The following is a 20,685-nucleotide window of genomic DNA, read 5'->3' as shown; positions in this document are numbered from 1 at the left end:
CGTCGGCGTCGTCGGGCGCCGCGCCGTCGTCCGCGGGCGCGTCGGCGGCGCCGTCGTCGTCGAACTCGCTCTCCTCGAGGGCGGCGTCGCCGCGGGCCCGGCTCAGCGCCGCGAAGAGCGCGTCGTCGCCGAGGAGCGTGCGCGACACGGGCACCTGGAGGAACGCGCGCCGCGCGCGGAGCCGCCGCTCCTCGTCGGCGTCGAAGGGCGCCTCCGGCTCGGGCTCCGGCTCGGGCTCGGGCTCCGGCGCGGCCGGCGGCGGCGGCGGCGGCGGCGGCGGCGGCGGCGCGGCGGCCTCGGGCTCGGCCGCGGGCGGCGGCGGCGGCGGCGCTCCGGGCGGCGGCGGCGGCGGCGGCGGCGGCGGCGCGCCCGGCACGCCGCCCATGGCGGCCATGAAGGCCGGCGGCGGCGCGGGGAACTGGCCGGGCTGGAAGGGCGTGAGCACCTGGGGCGCGCCCATCGGCGGCGGCGCGCCGCCCATGAACGGCGGCGGGAAGCCGCCCGGCGGCGGGAAGCCGCCGCCGCCGCCAGGGGCGGCGGCGCCATCATGCCGCGCGGCGGGCCGCCGGGGCCGCCCCAGGGCGGCGGCGCGCCGCCGCCGCCGCCGCCGCCCCACGGCGGCGGCGCGCCGGGGCCGTAGTGGCCCGCGTTCGACGGCCCGGCGTCGCGCTTCGGCGACCGCCGCCGCGACCGGTCGCGGCTCCGGCTCCGGCTCCGGCTCCGCCGCCGCGACCGGTCGCGGTCGCGCGACCGGCTCCGCGACCGGCGCGACTTCTTCTTCTCCGGCGACCGGCTCCGCGACCGCTTGCGGCGCGACGACTTCTTCTTGTCGTCGTCGTCGCCTTTGTCCTTGTCCTTTGAAGGTGGGGAGAAGTTGCCGGCCATGGTGGCAGCAGCTCGCGCGGCGAGTTTGCGGCCGGCGCCGATGCGCGCGCGCAGCCTCGTCGAGCGCCACTCGCCGCAGCGCCGCGCCGGGGGTCGATCACGAGTCCGACTCGAACGCGCGCGGCGCGCGCCGCCACCCGTGCGCGGCCACGCTCGACCGCAGCAGCGGGCTGCTGAAGGCGGCAGGATCGGTCGCGGCGCGCGCGCTCCCGACCGAGGCTATTGAGGTGCGTTTGAGACTATATGAAGGCGCGCCTGCGTTTGCCTGAGCGCGCGCGCGCCTTGGTGCGGCGCGCGCGCGGGGAGCTTGGGACCGCGGCGCGGAGCAGGCGCCTACATCCGGATGCCCGTGGCGTGGCGGCCCCCGAGCACCATGGCGGGCCCGGAGGCCGCGGCCGCCGGCGCCTGCGCCGCGCGCGCGCGCGCGGTCGCCTGCGTACCCGGCGTTGCGGACACGGACCTGAAGATCATCGGCTACACGACCGTGCGCACGAGCGTCAAGGCGACGCCCAACGCGGCCACCTACCACCCGGCCCTCTAGAGGCCCGGGTGGTAGCTCGCAAGAGGAGGACCCCACGAGAGACTCGCCCGGCCCACTAGTGCGGCCCGGGCCGGCGTGAGAGCGGCCCCTAGTAGGTAGACTTCATAATAGAACTTCGCCCCAGAAACCCGTTCACACGCCTACTTTTAGACGGTCTTCCTTCGCCACCCCGGCGCGTCAAGATCTCCCGCGCGGGCGGGCCCCACGCGAGGCCTCACGCGCGAACGCGACCGGGCTTGCCCCGGCCGGATCGCAACTTGAGCTCAGGCTCTGCGCGTGCGTAGAGGTGTGGACGGGCTCTGAACGAAGCGCCCAGTGCATGCGAATTATGCGCCCGCGCAACACGGCAGCGTTGCTGCTGGTCGCGGCTACGGCCGTGACCGCCTTCCAGTTCTCGCTGACGCCGAAGCGGGTCAAGACGTCCGTTCTGACGTCGTTTTCGCCGCCGGGAGCGAAACTCGCCGAGACGGCCCTGAAGTCGGCCGTGCTCGACGCGCCCGCGTCGGCGGGCGCATCCATGGAGGACCCGCTGGTGCCGACGCCGCGTCCCAACGAACCCCGAAACCGCGCGACCCCGAAATTCCATCCGCGCGCAGGCCGAGTACGTCAAGGCCAAGGGCGGGTCGCGGATCATCCGCAAGGTGCTCATCGCGAACAACGGCATGGCGGCTACCAAGTCGATCATGTCCATGCGGCGCTGGGCCTACCTCGAGCTCGGCGACGAGAAGGCCATCTCCTTCGTCGTCATGGCGACGCCCGAGGACCTCAACGCGAACGCGGAATTCGTGCGCCTCGCGGACGAGTACGTCGAGGTGCCCGGCGGCTCCAACGCGAACAACTACGCCAACGTCAAGCTCATCGTCGACGTCGCCGGCCGCAGCGGCGTCGACGCCGTCTGGCCCGGCTGGGGCCACGCGTCCGAGAATCCGAAGCTCCCCCGCGCCTTGAAGGCGGCGAACATCGCGTTCATGGGCCCGCCCGCGCCCGTCATGTCCGTCCTCGGCGACAAGATCGCCGCGAACATCCTCGCCCAGACGGCCAAGGTGCCCTCCATCCCCTGGAGCGGCTCCTACGGCAACCCCGGCGACGACGGCCCGCTCCAGGCGCGGCTCCAGGACGACGGCACGATCCCGCAGGACACCTTCGATGCCGCCTGCGTGACCACCGCCGACGAGGCCCTCGCCGCCGCGGAGCGCGTGGGCTACCCCGTCATGCTCAAGGCCTCCGAGGGCGGCGGCGGCAAGGGCATCCGCATGAACAAGGACGCCACGGAGCTCGCGGCGAACTTTCCGTCCGTCGAGGCCGAGGTGCCCGGCTCGCCCATCTTCATCATGCAGCTCATGACGGGCGCGCGCCACCTCGAGGTCCAGGTCGTCGGCGACGAGCACGGCAACGCCGTCGCGCTCAACGGCCGCGACTGCTCGACGCAGCGCCGCTTCCAGAAGATCTTCGAGGAGGGTCCGCCGACGAAGCCGTCCGGCGGCATCGCCCAGCCCGACATCTTCGCCGACATGGAGCTCAAGGCCAAGAAGCTCGTCCAGAACATCGGCTACGTCGGCGCGGGCACGGTCGAGTACTTGTACGACGCGAAGACGGACGAGTACTTCTTCCTCGAGCTCAACCCGCGGCTCCAGGTCGAGCACCCCGTCACGGAGGGCGTCACGGGCGTCAACCTGCCGGCGACGCAGCTCCAGGTCGCCATGGGCATCCCGTTGCCCAACATGCCCGAGATCCGCCGCCTCTACGGCCTCGCGCACGACGACGAGGCCACGACGCTCGACCTCGACGACCCGGACACCAAGTACGAGCTGCCCGAGCGCCACGTGCTCGCGGCGCGCATCACGGCGGAGAACCCCGACGAAGGGTTTAAGCCGACGTCCGGCAAGATCGAGCGCGTGTCGTTCCAGTCGACGCCGAACGTCTGGGGCTACTTCTCCGTCGGCGCGAACGGCGGCGTCCACGAGTTCGCCGACTCCCAGTTCGGCCACCTCTTCGCCACGGCGACGAACCGCGAGGACGCGCGCAAGGCCATGGTCCTCGCGCTCAAGGAGCTCACGGTCCGCGGCGAGATCCGCAACCCCGTCGAGTACCTCGTGTCGCTCCTCGAGACGGACGACTTCAAGGCCAACAACATCGACACGTCCTGGCTCGACGGCATCCTGGCCGCCAAGTCCATCAACAACAAGGTCGACGACGCCGTCGTGGTGGCGTCCGCGGCCGTGTTCCGCGCGCACGAGACGTGCAAGGCCGCGCGCGCCGAGTTCGAGGCCGCGCTCGCGCGGGGCCAGTTCTCCACGGCGGCCCTCGACGCGCTGGACGACTTCGACGTCGACATCGTCGTCTCCGACGTCAAGTACGTCGTCAACGTGAAGCGCACGGGCGCGTCGTCGTTCTCGCTGAGCACGAACGGCGGCGCGGCCTTCGCGGCCAAAGTCCGCGAGCAGCCCGACGGCACGCTCCTGGCCAACTTCGGCGGCGTGTCGCGCAAGCTCGCGGGCCTCGAGGAGCCCCTGGGCCTGCGCATGGTCGTCGACGGCGCGACGGTCTTCGTGCCCCAGGCCTTCGACCCGTCCGAGGTCCGGTCGGACGTCACGGGTAAAATCGTGCGCTGGCTCAAGGACGACGGCGACGGCGTCGCCAAGGGCGAGACCTTCGCCGAGGTCGAGGCCATGAAGATGATCATGCCGCTCAAGGCCGCCGACGCGGGCAAGATCTCGACGGCCGTCGCCGCGGGGTCCGTCATCGAGACGGGCGACCTCTTGGCGAACCTGGAATTGGACGACCCGTCGAAGGCGCGGTCCATCTCCTTGTTCGAGGGCACGCAGCTCGACCTGCCGGGGCTCGCGGCGACGGGCGACGCGGCGACGGACGCGCTCCGCGCCTACGAGGCGTCCGTCGACACGCTCTCCAAGGCCATGGACGGCTACGACGCCTTGCAGGGGTCGTCGGCGGAGGCGGCCGTCGGCGTCTTCGTCGACGCGTTAAGGGCGACGGGCGTCTTCAAGCTCCAGATCCGCGACCGCGCGGGCGCCATCGGCCAGAAGATGCCCGCGGACTTGGACGCGACGCTCGCGGCCGTCGACGACGGCTTCGACGCCGCGGACCTGACGGCCGCGCTCGCCGCGTACGACGAGCCCGCGCTCGCGCCGCTCGCGGATTTGGCCGCGGTCTGGGCCGGCGGCCCCAAGGGCGTCGCCGTCGACGCCGTGGCGTCGCTCCTCGAGCAGTTCCTCGCCGTCGAGGAGCGCTTCGTGGGCCGCGCGGACGAGGACACGGCGATCCGCGAGATCGTCAAGGGCGAGTCCGGCGACGCCGCGGCGTCGCTGCTCCTCGCGCACGCGAAGCTCGGGTCCCGCGCGACGCTCGTCAACTCCGTGCTCCGCGCGTTACCCAAGCTCAACGCGCTCGACGGCGACGCGGCGAACGCGGCGCTGAAGCTGAGCGCGCAGCTCGAGCGCGTCGCCGCGCTGGAGACGGTCGGCCCGGCCTACGCGGGCGTCGCGCTCGCGGCGGGCGTGTCGCGCCTCGAGGCGAACGTGCCGCCCTTCGAGGCGCGCGTCGACATGATGAAGGCCGACCTCAAGCAGGCTTTGAAGGACGGCGCGCTCTCGGCGTTCGCGAAGAACCCGAAGCTCGGGTCCTTCGACCGCGGCGTCGACGTGCTCACGGAGCTCTTCTCCGACGCCGACGCGGACGTCGCGGCGGCCGCCGCCGAGGTCTACGTGAAGCGCATGTACAGCGGCCACGACATCCTCGCCATGGACGTCGGCGCGAACGCGGCGGGCGCGCTCGAGGCGCGCTGGTGGTACAAGTTCCGGTCCGAGGACCGCGACGCCGCGCCGCTCCGCTTCGGCAAGCTCGTGCTCTTCGACGACGCCGACGCGGCCTGCGGCGGCATGCCCGGCGTGCTCGACTCCTACACGGCGGACCTCAAGGAGGGGCTCGCGGCGCACGCGGCCTGGGCCGCGGCGAACGACGACACGACGGACCTCAACACGCTCCACGTCATGCTCAAGTCGTCGGAAGCCGACAAGGACGACGCGTCGCTGATCGCCCAGGTCGAGGCGTCCCTGGAGCAGGTGCAGTCGCAGGTCGGCGCGACCTTGTTACGTTCGGTCAACATCCTCGCGACGGACGCGCCGCTCTACCCGCGCTACTTCACCTTCGTGAACCCGGCGTGCTCCGGCGGCGCGCCGGGCGCGTTCAAGGAGGACCCCATGCGCCGCGGCATGCGCCCGACCTTCTACCACCTGCTGGAGCTCGGCACCGTCGAGAAGAACTTCAAGATGACGCCCGTGCAGACCGTGAACCGCGACCTGCGCATCTACATCGGCGACGACCGCGCGGCCAAGGTGCCGAAATTGGCCGCCCAGTCCGTCTTCGTGCGCCGCGTGTCCCATTCCACCGATTTGGCCGACGGCGGCGCCGCGCGGCTGCTCGACAAGGCGCTCGACGCGCTCGACATGGTCATGCTCGACTCGCGCGTGAAACCGACGGCTTCCGGCCGCATCTTCATCAACGTCATCCCCGAGGTCGTCAAGGACGACGGCTCGCCCATGGACGTCGCGCGCCTCGAGCAGGTCTTCAAGCAGGTCGTCGGCGAGCTCCTCGCGTCGCGCGCGCGGCGCTTGCTCGCGGCGCGCGTCGACGAGATCGAGATCAAGTTCGCGAGCCGCGAGTCCGAGTCCAAGGTCGTCTCCGCGCGCTGCGTCGCGACGTCGGCCGAGGGCCCCTGGCTCCAGCTCCGCACCTACATCGAGAAGACGGACCCGGTGACGGGCGTCGCCACGGCCTACTGCGACCTCGACGGCTCGTCGTGCGTCGTCGACCCCTACCCGGCGGCCGACGCCGTCGGCAAGAAGCGCGCGAACGCGCGCCGCGTCGGCACGACCTACGTCTACGACTTCGTCGGGCTCCTGGCGACGGCGCAGCTCGACGCGTGGAAGTCGCGGGCCGACGACGTCAAGGAGCTGACGGGCGCGGACCTCGAGATCCCGGACATCTCGTCCATCGTCGAGGCCAAGGAGCTGCTCCTCGACGATGCGGCGGAGCACGGCGTCTCGACGGCGTCGACGCGCCCCGTGGGCACGAACGACGTCGGCATGGTCGGCTGGACCTGCGCGTTCAAGACGCCCGAGTACCCGGAGGGCCGCGAGGTCGTCATCGTCGCCAACGACGTCACGTACCAGTCGGGGTCCTTCGGCGTGTCCGAGGACGACTTCTTCTACAAGGTCACGCGGTACGCGGCGTCGCGCGGCGTGCCCCGGCTCTACATCTCGTCGAACTCGGGCGCGCGCATCGGCCTCGTCGAGGCGCTCAAGCCCCTCGTGGGCATCAAGTGGGTCGGCGACGACCCGTCCAAGGGCCTCGAGTACCTCTACGTGTCCGAGGCGGACCTCAAGTCGCTGCCCGAGGGCTCCGTCGACGCGAAGCCGGCGAACGCCGCGGGCCACTGCGAGCTCGAGGCCATCATCGGCGCCGGCGACCAGGTGCCCGACGGCATCGGCGTCGAGAATTTGGCGGGCTCGGGCCTCATCGCGGGCGTCACGAGCCGCGCGTACGAGGAGACGTTCACGCTCTCCTACGTCTCGGGCCGGTCCGTGGGCATCGGCGCGTACCTCAACCGCCTCGGCCAGCGCATCATCCAGATGAAGCGGGGTCCCATGATCCTCACGGGCTTCCAGGCGCTCAACAAGTTGTTGGGCAAGAAGGTCTACACGTCGCAGGACCAGCTCGGCGGGCCCCAGGTCATGGTGCCCAACGGCGTCACGCACTTGTCCGTCGACGACGACTACGAGGGCTGCCAGGCCATCGTCAACTGGCTCTCCTACGTGCCCGAGACGGCGTCGAGCCCGCCGTCGCAGCTCGCCGTCGCCGACCCCGTGGACCGCAAGGTCACCGCGCGGCCGCCGGCCGACGGCACGCCCTACGACGTCCGCGAGATCCTCGACAACGCCGAGGGCACGGGCCTCTTCGACAAGGGGTCCTTCACGGAGACCCTCGCGGGCTGGGGCAAGACGGTCGTCGCGGGCCGCGCGAAGCTCGGCGGCATCCCCTTTGGGGTCATCTCCGTGGAGACGCGCACGGTCGAGGCCGTCGTGCCCGCGGACCCGGCGAACCCGGACTCGCGCGAGGCCGTCAAGCCCCAGGCGGGCCAGGTCTGGTACCCCGACAGCGCGCACAAGACGGCGACGGCCATCGCGGACTTCAACCGCGGCGAGCGGCTGCCCCTGCTGGTCCTCGCGAACTGGCGCGGCTTCTCCGGCGGGACGCGCGACATGTACGACGAGGTCCTCAAGTTCGGCGCGAAGATCGTCGACGAGCTCACCAAGTACGACATGCCCGTCTTCGTCTACATCCCGCCGAAGGCCGAGCTCCGCGGCGGCGCCTGGGTCGTCATCGACCCCTCCATCAACAGCGACGTCATGGAGATGTACGCGGACCCCGAGGCGCGCGGCGGGATCCTCGGCCGGAGACAGGTCAGGTCATGCACCGCACGGACCCGGAGCTCATCGAGCTCGACGCGGACCCGGCGGGCAACGCCGACGCCATCGCCGCGCGCGAGGCCAAGCTCGCGCCCCTCTACCAGCAGGTCGCCGTCGAGTTCGCGGATCTGCACGACCGCGCGGGCCGCATGAAGGCCAAGGGCGTCATCCGCGACGTCGTCGCCTGGGAGGGCGCGCGGTCCTACTTCTACGCGCGCGCGGCGCGCCGCCTCGCCGTCGACGCCGTGGCCAAGGCCATGGTCGCCTCCGGCGGCGCGGCGACCCTCGCCGACGCCGCGGCGACCGTCGAGGCGACGGTGCGGGCCGACTGGGCCGACGACGGCGCGGTGCTCGACTGGCTCCGGTCCAACGAGGCCGCCGTCGCGGCCCTCCTCGCGGAGAGCGAGAAGGCCGGCGTCGTCGCCAAGCTCAAGGCCCTCTTCCAGGGCCGCGACGACGCCGAGGCCCTCGTGGCCGCCGCGATGGCGTGAGCGGCCCCACACACACAATCCCCCCCCCCCGACCCCCCCCCCCAAGCGTCGCGGCCGACGCCCCCACAAGGTCGGCCGCCTGGGCGCCCCCGCTCTCTCCGGAGAGCGCCGCGGGCGCGTCCTCTAACATGTAGCTACCAGGAGGAGCCGCGGGCGTGGTCCTCTCGCGCGTAGCTAGCTACCTGTCGTCGACAAGAGTTAGGCTATACTTGCGCGTCGAGGATCGCGAGGTTCTTCCTCGCACTCTCATCGCCCTTGGCAGCGGCGCGCTCGAACCAGTATCTGGCTTTGCCGAGGTCGACTTCCGTGCCGTCTCCGCGCATGTAACAAACGCCAAGGTTATACTCTCCATTGGTGAAGCCTTGATCCGCCCCGAGCGCGTAGTACCGGAACGCTTCTTCAAATCTCTTCTCAGAGTAAAGTAAACACCCTAAACTGGTTTGTCCGTACGCGTCGCCCCGATCCGCGGCCATGCGAAACAGCCGCTCCGCCTTCTTCTTGTCCAGCTTGACGCCACTTCCAAGCTCGTACAATTTCCCAAGGGCCTTCATCGCCAGCACGTTCCCGAGCTCCACTGCGCGCTTCCACATCTTTGCGGCTTTCTTATCAGATTTCACGAGGCCGTAGTGACCGCAGCGGTACGCATCTGCCAAACACGAAATCGCTTCCGGCACCTCGTTCTCCACATGGCGGCGAAGTTGCGCGAGCTCCTCCGCCTGGGTCTCCGCGCACGGTACACGACAGAGGGGACAGGCGCCGTTGCCGATCTTGCCCCGGCACGATTGGCAGACCTTTCGGCAGCAACAAATGCGAAGCACGCCCGGAGCATTCACGTCCCAGTCCTCGAGACAGATCGGGCACCGCGAGCCCCACCGCGCCGAGAGCGGCTCCCGCTCCGGGTCCGCCTCGCGCCGGGCACGAGCGGCCTCGTGTTCCGCCGCGATGCGCGCGCGGACCTCGTCGGCGTGCGACCGCGGCGCGGGTCCGTAGAACACGTCCCGCGGCGGCGACGGCGGGGGCGTCGGCGCTTCCGCCGCGCGCTTCCGGATCTTCTTGCAGGCCTTCCGGTGGCCCCGGTCGCGCCAGTCGATCCGTTGGCAATCTGTACTACAATATTGTGTCGTCCCGCACGGACAATTCAGCAAGGTCTTCGGTTTCACCCCACAAATCGTGCACGTCAAACGCAGCTGTAGCGCTTTCGCCCGCGCCTTCTTCTCTTCGTATTCGCGCTGCTTCTCGACGTACTCGGCCTTCATGATCGTTTGCGGGGCGGCGCGCGGGGTGTGGGGCGAAGGGCGATCACGCAAGGGCAAAATCGCTCAAAATCTGACCCCAGGCCTCCAAGGCGTAATCCAGGTGCCCCTAGAGCATCGCGCTCATGTCGTTCTCCATGCCCCCTCGGCGGCGGCGTCGTCCTTGCGCCAGGCGGGCTTCGCGCTCAAGGACGCCAGAATTCAGACCGCGAAGGTCGGCGCGGAGAGGAACGCGGCGGCGGCCAGGCACGACTCCGAGTCGCCTGCGCGCAAGCGCAGCGTCTCGGGCTCGGGCGACGACGCGGCGTGAAGACTTAGGCTATACTCGCGCGTCGAGGACCGCGAGCTCTTTTATAGCACTCTCGTCGCCCTTGGCAGCGGCGCGCTCGAGCCAGTATCTGGCTTTGCCGAGGTCGACTTCCGTGCCGTCTCCGTCCCTGTAGCAAATGCCAAGGTTGAGCTCTCCAAGGGTAAAGCCTTGATCCGCCGCGAGCGCGAAGCACCGGAACGCCTCTTCAAATTTCTTCTCAGAAACAAGTAAAAACGCCACATTGTTTTGCGCGAGCGCGTCGCCCCGGTCTGCGGCCGCGCGATACAGCCGCTCCGCCTTTTTCTTGTCCAGCTTGACGCCACTTCCATGCTCGTAAAATTCCCCAAGAAATACCATCGCGTCCACGTTACCAAGCTCCACGGCACGCTTGTAAATCTTCGCGGCTTTCTTATCGGATTTTACGAGGCCGAAGTGACCTTCGCGGTACGCACTTCCCAAAAACTCAATCGCTTCCGGCACTTCGTTCTCCACATGGCGGCGAAGACGCGCGAGTTCTTCCGCGTGGGTCTTCACGCGCGGTAAGCGACAGAGGGGACACGCGTCGGTTTCGATCTTGTCCTCGCACGATCGGCAGACCATTCGGCAGCAGCAGCTGCGAAACACGCCCGCAGTATTCACGTCCCACTCCTCGAGGCAGATCGGACACCGTGACCCGAGCCGTGACGACAGCGGCTCCCGCTGAGGGTTCGCCTCGCGCCGCGCCCGCGCCGCCTCGTGCTCCGCCGCGATGCGCGCGCGGACCTCGTCGGCGTGCGACCGCGGCGCGGGGCCGTAGAACACGTCCCGCGGCGGCGACGGCGGGGGCGTCGGCGCCTCGGCCCGCGCCGCCTCCGCGGCCTGGATCTTCTTGCACACCTTCCGGTGGCCCCGGTCGCGCCAGTCGATGCGTTGGCAGTCCGTCGAACAGTAGGCCGTCGTGCCGCAACCTAAACAAGCCTTGGCCTTGTCCGCACCGCAGATCGTGCAGGTCTTGAGAGTGTCGAGTTTTTTGCCCCTCGCTCGGGCCATGCGATTCTCATACTCCAACTTCTTCTCCCGCCACGACATGACTTGGTGCTGTCCTTGCGCCGCGATGGCACCCTGCTCGGCGATCGCAATGGCAAAATCGCACTAGGCCGATCCTCCCGATCGTGCTCCCGCTCCCCGCTCCACTACCCTAGCCCTTCCCTTTGATCCTCCCTCCCTTCGATTCCTCCCTGCGCCGCGGCTAAGCAAAATCGCTCAATTCTTACCCGACGACCCCTCCGACGTCGTCGTCCTTCCCGACGCGGAGCGCCGCGGACGCGTCCTCTAACATGTAGCTACCAATCATTATCGTCCTTCCAGACGCAGCACGCGACGCGCCGGTCGTCCCGCGACCAGACCAGCCGCTGGAGGTTCTCGAAGCTCGCGGGCGAGAACGCGAGCGTCGCCGTCCGCGCGAAGGACGAGGGCAGCGCGAGCCCCGTCGTCGTGCCCTTGAGGCCGAGGACGTGGGCGCTGCGCGCGAGCGCGAGCCAGTCGGCCGCCGCGGCGGCCAGCAGGAGCCATTCGCTTGGCGTCGGCTCCGCCTTGAGCCACGTGTCGTAGATGGGCGGCGCGAGGCCGTCGAAGTAGCCCACGGCGACGCCGGGGAAGGCGGTCCGCAGCGCGGCCGCGAAGCGCCGCTTGACGACGGCGCTGTCCGCGGCGACGAAGACGCGGTCGCCCGCGCCGCAGCCGAGGCGCGCCGCGCGGAGCCGCCGCGCCAAACACGTCCACTTCTGGAGCGCGCGGCGCGACCCGAGCCAGGCGGCCGCGGCCGCGTCGCCGCGCAGGGTCGCGTTCTTGGACTCGATGAAGTCGAGCGTCCGGAGGTGGACGGCCGCCGCGGACGGCGCGGCCGGGTCGCCGCCGACGAAGGCGTCGCGGAGCGCCGGGCCCGCGCGCGCCGCGGCCGTGCCGTTGACGTCCTCGACGAGGTCCCGCAGGATCGCGCGCCGCAGGCACACGAGCGTGCCGCAGGACGACCGGGCGAAGAGGTCCGCGAGCGTACCGTCGTAGCCGGTGTCCGGCTTCGAGTTGCGCCAGCCGAAGGTCGAGTAGCGCACGGTGCCGCCGTCGTCGTCCATGGGCGTCCGCAGCGCCCGGCCGCCGGGCCGCACGCGGTGCAGGCGGGTCCGGTTCGGCGTCCGCAGCGCGCGGCCGCCGGGCCGCACGCGGTGCAGGCGGGTCCGGGGCCGCCGGTTCGCCGGCCGGCCCGGGTCGTTCCGGGGTTCGAGCCGGCAGCGGACGATGGCGCAGAATTTCGCGACGATCGTGCTGTGGACGACGAGCCGGCGCTTGCGATGGGACGCCTCGATGGCGGCCCGCGCGTAGGCGTCGAGCGCGTTGCCGAGGCCCACGTAGTTGTCGAGGCGCCAGACGAGCGGCGCGTCGAACGTCCGCTGCCACGCGTATAAGACGGACGACGGCTTCGGCGCGAGCCACTCGCTGCGGCGCCAGCCGCGCGGCATGGCGACGCCGGCCTGCGCGATCCGCGGCGCCGGCGCGTCCCAGGCGCCGCGCAGCGCGCCGTCGGACGGCGACGCGACGCGGCCCGAGACCTCCGCCGGGTCCGCCGGCGCGCCGCAGTAGTCCCGCGATGCGCGCGGTTGCTGCTCGGCGCAGTCGCCGCGGTGCTCGCGGTGCGCCCGCGCTGCGACGAGCAGCACCGCGAGGGCTGCGACGGTAATCATCGCATCATATGCAGCCCTCGATGGGCACCATCGCGGCACTATCGCGGCGGTGTTGAGCAAGTTGCAGTCGACATTGCCGGGGGCCGCGGGGCAGAATCGAGCCATGCGTAGCTCGATGATGCGATCTATTCTCGTCCTCTGCGGCGGCGCCGTCGCGCTGCGCACGCCGGCGCCGCTGCGCACCCGCGCGCGCCGCGGCGCCGTGACCATGAAGTGGGGCGAGCACATCGGCGACCACGACTTCCTGCGCAACGCCGACGGCCGGCCGAGCCAGCTCCAGCGCGACCACGGCAAGCTCGTCATCACGCTGGCGACGACGGGCAACATCAACACGCGCGAGAACAACCCGGACCTGCCCTGCTCGCCCCGGGAGATGGCCGACGACATGCACGAGTGCATCAAGCTCGGCGTGTCCGTGCTGCACATCCACAGCCGCAACGAGCTGCTGAAGCCGACGATGCGCGTCGACAAGTTCCGCGAGACCTGCCGCCTCGTCAAGGAGCGCGACCCCGACGTGATCCTCCAGATCTCCACCGGCGGCCGCGCGCCGCTGGACGGCGTCGACGTCGGCACGTGGCGCATGGATCCGCTGAACCTGTTGCCGGAGATGGGGTCCTACACGCCCGGCTCCGTCAACCTCGGCCCCATCGTCTACCAGAACGACGCCAAGCTCACGCGGGACATGGCCATCAAGTACCAGGAGCTCGGCATCAAGCCGCAAATCGAAGTCTTCGACACGAACATGATCTCGAACGCGCAGAACTTGGTCAAGCAGGGCCTGCTGACGCCGCCGCTCGAGTACGGCTTCGTCATGGGCGCGCCCAACGCCCAGGAGTGCTCGCCGCGCCAGCTCGGCCACCTCCAGTCCATGCTCATGCCCGGCGACACGTGGACGGCCATCGGCGTCGGGAAATTCGAGATGCCGCTCGCCTACATGGCCATCGCCGCGGGCGGCCACGTGCGCGTGGGCCTCGAGGACAACAACAAGCTGCCCGACGGCCGCGTCGCGACGAACTACGAGCTCGTGAAGCACGTCGTCGACATGGCGAAGATGATGGGCCGGGAGATCGCGACGCCGGCCGAGGCGCGCGAGATCCTCAGCATGGACCCGGCCAAAATCGACCGCATCGTGCCCCAGCTCGACCCGGCCATGGACCTGCGGGACCTCGTGACGGACTACCACCCCTACAAAGACCTCGAGCCCATCGGCGGCTGGTCGCTCGAGATGCGGCCCACGGCGAGCCACCCGGAGCACCCGGACTACGCGCCCAAGGAGGTCGCCGTGGCGCGCTAGAAGAAGCGTGCGTGTGTGTGTGTGCGCGGTCGCTTCTAAAAAGGTGCCCGCGACAAGGTGCCCGCGATAAGGTGCCCGCGAGGTCCCGAGCGGCGCGAGGCCAGCGAACTGCAAGCAGACTGCAATGTGTCGACTCCTTGACTTTTGGGCAATGGCGATGGCTCGGTGCTAGAGAAGTCCTGCGCTTCCTTGCGTTACAGCGCTGCGTCCGATCCGCACAGCTGCTGCGCCTCCGTCGAGTCGCGCCGCGCCGCCGCACACCATGAGCAAGCTCACGTACCCCGACGAGCTCGAGGCCATCAGCAACGCGCAGTGGATGGAGCTCCACGGCGACCAGCTCGCGCGCGGCGGCGTCCCCCCGGCGCTGCACGCCGTCGTCGCGAAGAAGCTCAACGAGGAGCGCTTCGACGCCTTCGAGACCCTGGCCATGGACGACGCGGAGGAGGACACGCGGATCCTGCGGTACTGGGGCGAGCGACCGGTCGCCGCGTACGAAACCGCGTGGGTCGGCGACCACTGCCTTCGCTTCGGCCACCAGCGCGACGCCGACGGCGCGCTGAAGGCGCACCCGGGCCTGCGGCTCCGCTTCGGCTCCATGGCGCACTGCGACGACGACGACGTGCTCGACCTGTGCGTCTGGCGCTTCGCGAAAGCTTTGCCGCGAGTAGTGAAAGGCCCGCCGACGTTCTACCTCGAGGACGAGCTCGGCTGCGCCTTCGACTACGACGACACGCCAAACGGCGACAAGCCCGGCCCGCGCATGGGTTCCGCCGTCGTCGTCTGCCGGAGATCGGGCGACTCGTTCACGGTCTACTGGCCGACGACGCCCCTGACGAAGGGCGACGCGCCCGTCCGCGACCCGTTCCCGGCCCACGCGCCCGGCGCGCGGCGCGACGCGCTCGTCGCGGCGCGCAACGCCATGTACGGCGCGCGCATGTTCCGGAGTATTCTGACGCCCGAGGGCGGACCGTCCGCGAAAGACCGCTGGGCCGCGGCGCTCGCGGCGCGCGACGAGCAGACCTTGCAGTGGCGCGCCGCGGCGGAGGAGAAAACGGTCGAAAACGAGCCCGGCGCGCCGCGGCCCCGCGACGGCGTCGACGGCGCAGCGCTCAAGGTGTTCACGGACGCGGATTGGGTGAAAAACGAGCTGCGGCACGCGGCGTTCGCGCTCGTCGACGACGTCGCCGCGGCGGACATTGTTTTTGTGCACAGCGGCGGGGGCCAGTACGCGTCCAAAATTACGAAGGATCAGAAGGTGTCCTGGTACGCCTACGAGGCCGCGCTCATCCGCAAGGACCATCTGGCTTCCACGCTCCGCATGGCGGGCCTCGAGGACCTGGCGCCGCGGCCGACCTTCGACCTCGAGACGGAGCTTGACGCGGCGTTGGGCGCCATGGCCGCCGAGTACACGCCCCTGCCCGTGCCCGCGGAGGTCCCGGTCAACCCGTTCTACATGCTCAAGCCCTACGACCTCGGCCGGTCCATCGGCCACTGCTGCACGAACTCGAAGCACTGCGTGCTGGCCTACGCGGACGCCGGGGGCTACGTGCTCCAGCGCTACGTCGAGCGGCCCCACGCGCTGCCCGCGGCGCTCGGCGGGGCTCCCGGCCGCAAGTACGACGTCCGCGTCGTCGCGCTGCTGCGCTCGGCCTCGCCGCTGGAGCTCTACGCCCACGACCACGTCTACGTGCGCGCGGCGAACGAGGCCCACGACCTGGCGAAGCTCGACGACGTCGCCGTGAGCCTCACGGCCATGCACCTCGTCGGCGCCGAAGCGCGGCACCCGAAGACGGCGGACTTCGTCGCGGCCTTCGACGCGGCCCACCCGGACCGGCCCTTTTGCGACGTGCTCGCGGACTGCCGGGACACGCTCCGCCGCGTCTTCGCCGCGGCGGCGGACCAGCACGCGGGCTTCCGGGACGCGTCGCCGACCGCGCGCGCGGCCTACGGGTGCGACTTCCTCCTCGACGAGGACCTCAAGCCCTACCTCCTCGAGATCACCTTCGCGCCCGCGCCCCTCTGGTCCAGCGCCGACATGCCCGAGGTCGTCCCCGGCGTCGCCGACGACATCTTCGCCTGCCTCTTCCTCGGCGCCGGCGACCGCGTCACGCGCTGCTAAGCGGCTTAGGGTTTTTTTTCTCACATGATGGCGCACTTGCGCGTGCAGTCTGTCGCGGACGCGCAGTCCGTCTTCCGTCGCGGCGGCGGCGGCGGCGGCACGGGGTAGTCCACGTACTGGCCGTCGTACCTGCGCGGATCTTCTTTGAATGGATCGCGTGCGAAAAAAACGCGGGCAGACGCGCGTCATGCCCCGCGGCACGGCCTCGACGCTCGGCGGCGGCTGGCTCGGCGACCGCGCCGGCTCGATGACGGCCGTCGTCGCGTCCCTCGGCATTCTTTTTCGATCGGGGCTGCGGGCGACAGCTCTCCCTGCGAAGCCGGTGAGGCGGGTGGGGTTACGGAACGGCATCGTGCTGTTGCCGCCGATGTATCCGAAGCTGCGGAGCTCCGCGGAGAGCCGGACTCTCGGCGTCTCGGGCGCGCGTGCTTTTTCTCGAGCGGTCCGGTCCGGTGCTCCGGCGGCGCCGGGGGTCGCCGTCGTGGCGGCTCCGGCACCGTAGGCGGGCCGCCGTCCCGGCTCCTCGACGTCCGCGCCGTTTCGGTGACGCCCGCCTCCGCCATTTTCCGCCGAATCGTCGGGCCTCGTCCACGATTGGTTCCGGGCCGTCCGCTGCTCGGCGGCGCCTGAGCGGTGGGACCGGGCCCGCCATGGGGAACGTGAACGTCGGCGGGGCGCGGGGCCCGCGCCAGTCGTCGCGGGACCGCGCGCCGGCGGCCGGCGCGCCGGGCGGCGCGTCGCCGAGTCGCGACGCGCGGCCCAAGAGCGACGCGCCGCCCGAGGCCGGGGGCGCCTGGGACGTGTCCGCCGTGTCGAGCCTCATCGCCGAGGGCAGGCTCAGCGGCGCCCGCGACGGCAGCGAGAAGTGGCGGCACGGCGCCGTCGAGTGCCCGATCTGCTTCCTCTACTACGACGGCGTCAACGCGGCGAGCTGCTGCCGCCAGCCCATCTGCACGACCTGCTACCTCCAGGTCAAGCCCCAGCGCGCGCACGTGCCCTGCCCCTTCTGCAGTCGCGACGACTTCGAGGCGCACCTCCACGTCTTCGATTCCAAGGACCGCAAGGACGAGTCGCCGCGGCCTTCCCCGCGGCCCCCGTGCCCGAGGGCCGAGGCCAAGGAGGAGCGCAAGGACTTCGACGACGACGACGACGCGCCGAAGCACGGCGCCGGGTCGCCGAGTCCAAGGGCTCGCCCGTGCCCGAGGCGCGCGCGCCCGACGCGAAACACGCCTCCGGCGCGAAGACGACGCCGACCGCGTCCGTCGAGGAGCGGCTCCGCGTCGAGGAGCAGATGCGCGCCCAGCTCGCGTTAGCCCGGGAGCGCGGCGACTCCATGGACATCGTGGAGGCGCCCCTGCCGCGGTCGCTCTTCGGCTCGTCGTCCGGCGCGCTGCCGCGCGGCGGCCGCGGCTGGCGCACGCGGGGCCCCTTCGGCGCCGGCAGCCTGCTGCGCCGCCAGCGCGCCGCCGCCGCGGGCGGCGGCGAGGGCGGGCCGTCCCTCGACGAGCTCCACGCGCTGCTCCACAGTTTGGGCGCGTCGACGGACCTGCAGCACGTCGAGGACAGGGCAGCAAAAGAGAGCGAAATTCCCAACTTCAAAGGCTCATTTCTCGGCCGTTTTCCACTCGTTTCGGCTGATTTTTGGACGAGCGATCATCTCTCGGAGCGGCCTCGACAGCGTGGGCGCTTTTTCCGGAACGCGCGCGCGCGGAACACTCACGTTGAAGCGACGTTGAATCACCCTTTTGCTGCCCAGGTCGAGGACCTCATGGTCCTCGAGGCGATGCAGGCGTCCATCGAGGACGAGGACCGGCGGCGGCAGCGCGAGACCGAGGGCGGCGACGACGCCGCGGCGGCGCCGGCGGCGGCGGCGGAGGACGACGACGAGGACCTGCTGCTGGCCATGCGCGCGTCGCTCCGCGACGCCGCGCCCGCGGCCGACGGCGCGAGCGCGCCCGCGCCCGCGCCCGACGAGACCGGCGACGCCGCCGCGCCGGGCGCGCCGCCGTCGCCGCGGCCGGACGGGTGACGCCTTCGTTCCGGACCTTTCATCTTGCGATGCACACAGCCCCCCCCACATCCGCGCGCGCCGGCGCGGCGCGCGGCGCGGCGCGCGAATCACACAGACCCCCCTTTCCGCAACCTAACCTGTCCCGACCTTTTACGGCGCGCGCGGGTCCGCGGGCATGGGCCCCCGGTGGCGCGACTTCGTCATGGCGACCATGTTCGGGTGGTCCGCGTGGAGGTGCGCGCGCTGGTGCGAGTTGAGCACGTTCTCGTGGCCGCTCTGGCCGCGGACGTGGTGGACGATGCCCGGGATGCGGTCGCCGTGGCGCGTCACGGAGTAGCCCGCCGCGAGGACGCAGGTCATGACGCGGTGGTCCGCGTTCGCGCACTGGAGCGCGTACATGCAGTGCTCCCAGTGCGCCCGCGGGATCGCGTCGAGGAGCCCCCGCGAGAGCACGTAGCCCGCGCCGCCGTAGGGCCAGAGCTTCGCGAAGTGGGGCCGGAAGGCGCCGTCGCCGTCGACGCGGTAGGGGTAGCCCCGCGAGACGCCCGCGGGCCAGGGCGTCGTGCGGCAGCAGTAGTTCGTGACACCGCGGTCCGGGCAGATTTGCGGTAGGAACGTCCGCGCGGCCTTGTCGTACTCCCAGATGGCCTGGGGCCCGGACACGCGGGCGCGGCAGGGGCCGGAGGGGTCGCTGCAGCAGGACCAGTGCGTGGCGTTGCTGCTCGCGCGGCAGGGCACCTCGTTGTGGCCCGGGCCGACGCGGCCCGCGAGGAGGAGCGGCACCGTGGCGTCTAACGCGGCTAGATACGTCGCGACCTGGTTCAGCTCGACGTGGTTGTCGTCGTCGACGACGAGGAGCCACTTGCTGTCCGGCCACGTGTCGTTGGCCACGAGGACCCCGGCGACCGTGCGGTGCGCGCCGAAATATTTTCCTATTCTTTCGTACGTGGGCTTCGCGCAGTGCGTGTCCGCGCAGCCCGGGTTGTCGTCGTAGTTCACGTACATGAGCTTGCGGCCCATGCCCCAGACCTCGTCGTCGCCCTTGGCGCCGCCGACGATGACGTGGGGCACGCTCGCGTCGAGCCAGGGCAGGCGCCGGCTCGTGTTGCCGTCCTCGACGAGGCCGCTGTGGACGACGACGACGAGGTCCCGCGGGCCCAGGTCCTTGATGCGCGACGCGCGTCGCGGCGCGGCGAGCAGGAGGAGGAGGAACCGGCGGCAGCAGATCATGGGCTCGTCTCAGCGCATGAGCATCGCGATGGCCAGAGCGGGCAGCCTTGACATCTTGACGGCTCGATCACTGCAAGGGGGCTCCACTGCCTTTTGGGCCGACAGCCGATGTTTCAGCCGCTGGAAATCGACGATGTCTGGCCCTCGCGCCGGCTGTACTGCAGCGATTTCGACGCGGTAAAGCCCTAACGTTCCACACATGGACCCGACGCGTCGGTCTGCCTATTTTTTTCCGGCGCGCGGCGCGTCTGCGCGCGAGGAACACTGGTGGTGGCGGCACGGAGCGACTGCAATCGGTGCGGTCCAGCGTTTCTGCGCGCCCACTGGCTTCGTAGCGTGCCGTTTTGCGATGGGAGCTGCTTTGTATATGTCTCGACGTGTTCCAACCCGCGGGTGCGCTGGGAGACGGATTTCGCACGCGCTCGCGACCTCGACGCGGTGGCGCGAACGCTGTACCGAGATCATGACGTGCTTTTGTACGTCAAAACAGACTTCTCCGAGAGCGCGCGAGCTACGACGGCTGACGAACGGGCCCCTACGACTCGCCCAAGGTGTCGGACGCGTCCCTGCGACTCGTTCTGGCTTGCCGACGGTTTCGGGGTCGTTTTCGGTGCCCGAGAGGCGCTGTTTTCGCCGACGAGAAAACGCTGCCGTCGCGCGGTCTTTTTGGCCGGACCGTCGCGTATGGTCATGCCGACGTGCGCGCGGCCCTTTAGAGCGCCGAAAACGACTCGTGTGTCGTCGCGTAAGGGTCGGTTTGGGGCTGGATTCCCTCTAGGGATCGGACGAACGCCATCCGATCGCTGCAACACCCTCACAACTGGGCGTGAAAGTTTGCTGGGCCCTTCCTTAGGCGTACCCGCCGGTGCTTACCAATTTTTCACCATAGAAACTACCATCGTCGCGCGCACTGGCCGACGGCGCCCGCCGCTCCCGGCGTGATCCCCAGCCAACTCGCTCGGGCCGCTCTCCGAGCAGCTCAGAGAGCATGTGACAAGCTTTGAGACCTTTTACAGCCGCTACAGCATGGATTCCAGCCGTTCCGCTTCCCACGCGCTCCAGATATGTTGCGCCGACAACGCGGTGCAAAAGTAGTCGCGCGAACGCGGTCGCGCGCGTCCGAAATCGGCTCAAAAGGGATCGATTTGCGACCATACCCTACGATCCCAGACTTTGCGCGAGTTCGGGCGTGCCAGGAGTCGCAGGGGCGTCGATCGTGTCCTATCGTAACCCCATCGTCGCGCTGCGCAAGCGGTTCCGCGTCTTGGCGTCCGTCGGCGTTTTGGCAGCGTTCGCGGTCGTGTCGGCGTTTCGGCGCTCGTCTCGAACGCGCGGCCGCGGAGTCGAAA

At 70.4% G+C, this 20,685-nt stretch overlaps 5 protein-coding genes across 5 annotated transcripts; 3 read left to right on the top strand and 2 right to left on the bottom strand.

Annotated features, from left to right (window-relative positions):
* Positions 1-1,258: 1,258 nt before the first annotated feature.
* Positions 1,259-8,402, top strand: AURANDRAFT_65524 (hypothetical protein; the record flags this gene model as incomplete). The annotated part of the gene is made up of 3 exons (XM_009040545.1): positions 1,259-1,369; positions 2,023-7,905; positions 7,935-8,402. The coding sequence occupies 3 exons, from the start codon at positions 1,259-1,261 to the stop codon at positions 8,400-8,402; spliced, it is 6,462 nt and encodes a 2,153-aa protein (XP_009038793.1).
* A 227-nt stretch (positions 8,403-8,629) lies between these two features.
* Positions 8,630-10,355, bottom strand: AURANDRAFT_3074 (hypothetical protein; the record flags this gene model as incomplete). Its single annotated transcript, XM_009040394.1, has 2 exons — positions 8,630-8,926; positions 9,981-10,355. Coding segments are annotated over 2 exons (672 nt in total), but the record flags the coding sequence as incomplete, so codon positions are not given.
* A 2,535-nt stretch (positions 10,356-12,890) lies between these two features.
* AURANDRAFT_29133 (hypothetical protein) lies at positions 12,891-13,976 on the top strand (the record flags this gene model as incomplete). The annotated part of the gene is made up of 1 exon (XM_009040546.1): positions 12,891-13,976. One exon carries the CDS (start codon positions 12,891-12,893, stop codon positions 13,974-13,976), a length of 1,086 nt encoding a protein of 361 aa, XP_009038794.1.
* A 262-nt stretch (positions 13,977-14,238) lies between these two features.
* Positions 14,239-16,095, top strand: AURANDRAFT_65521 (hypothetical protein; the record flags this gene model as incomplete). Its single annotated transcript, XM_009040547.1, has 1 exon — positions 14,239-16,095. One exon carries the CDS (start codon positions 14,239-14,241, stop codon positions 16,093-16,095), a length of 1,857 nt encoding a protein of 618 aa, XP_009038795.1.
* A 2,161-nt stretch (positions 16,096-18,256) lies between these two features.
* Positions 18,257-19,336, bottom strand: AURANDRAFT_65520 (hypothetical protein; the record flags this gene model as incomplete). The annotated part of the gene is made up of 1 exon (XM_009040441.1): positions 18,257-19,336. The coding sequence occupies one exon, from the start codon at positions 19,334-19,336 to the stop codon at positions 18,257-18,259; it is 1,080 nt and encodes a 359-aa protein (XP_009038689.1).
* Positions 19,337-20,685: the final 1,349 nt, after the last annotated feature.

Source organism: Aureococcus anophagefferens (assembly GCF_000186865.1).
Source record: "Aureococcus anophagefferens unplaced genomic scaffold AURANscaffold_15, whole genome shotgun sequence".
Classification (NCBI taxonomy): Eukaryota; class Pelagophyceae; order Pelagomonadales; family Pelagomonadaceae; genus Aureococcus; species Aureococcus anophagefferens.
This window is presented reverse-complemented; position numbering and strand designations above follow the sequence as displayed.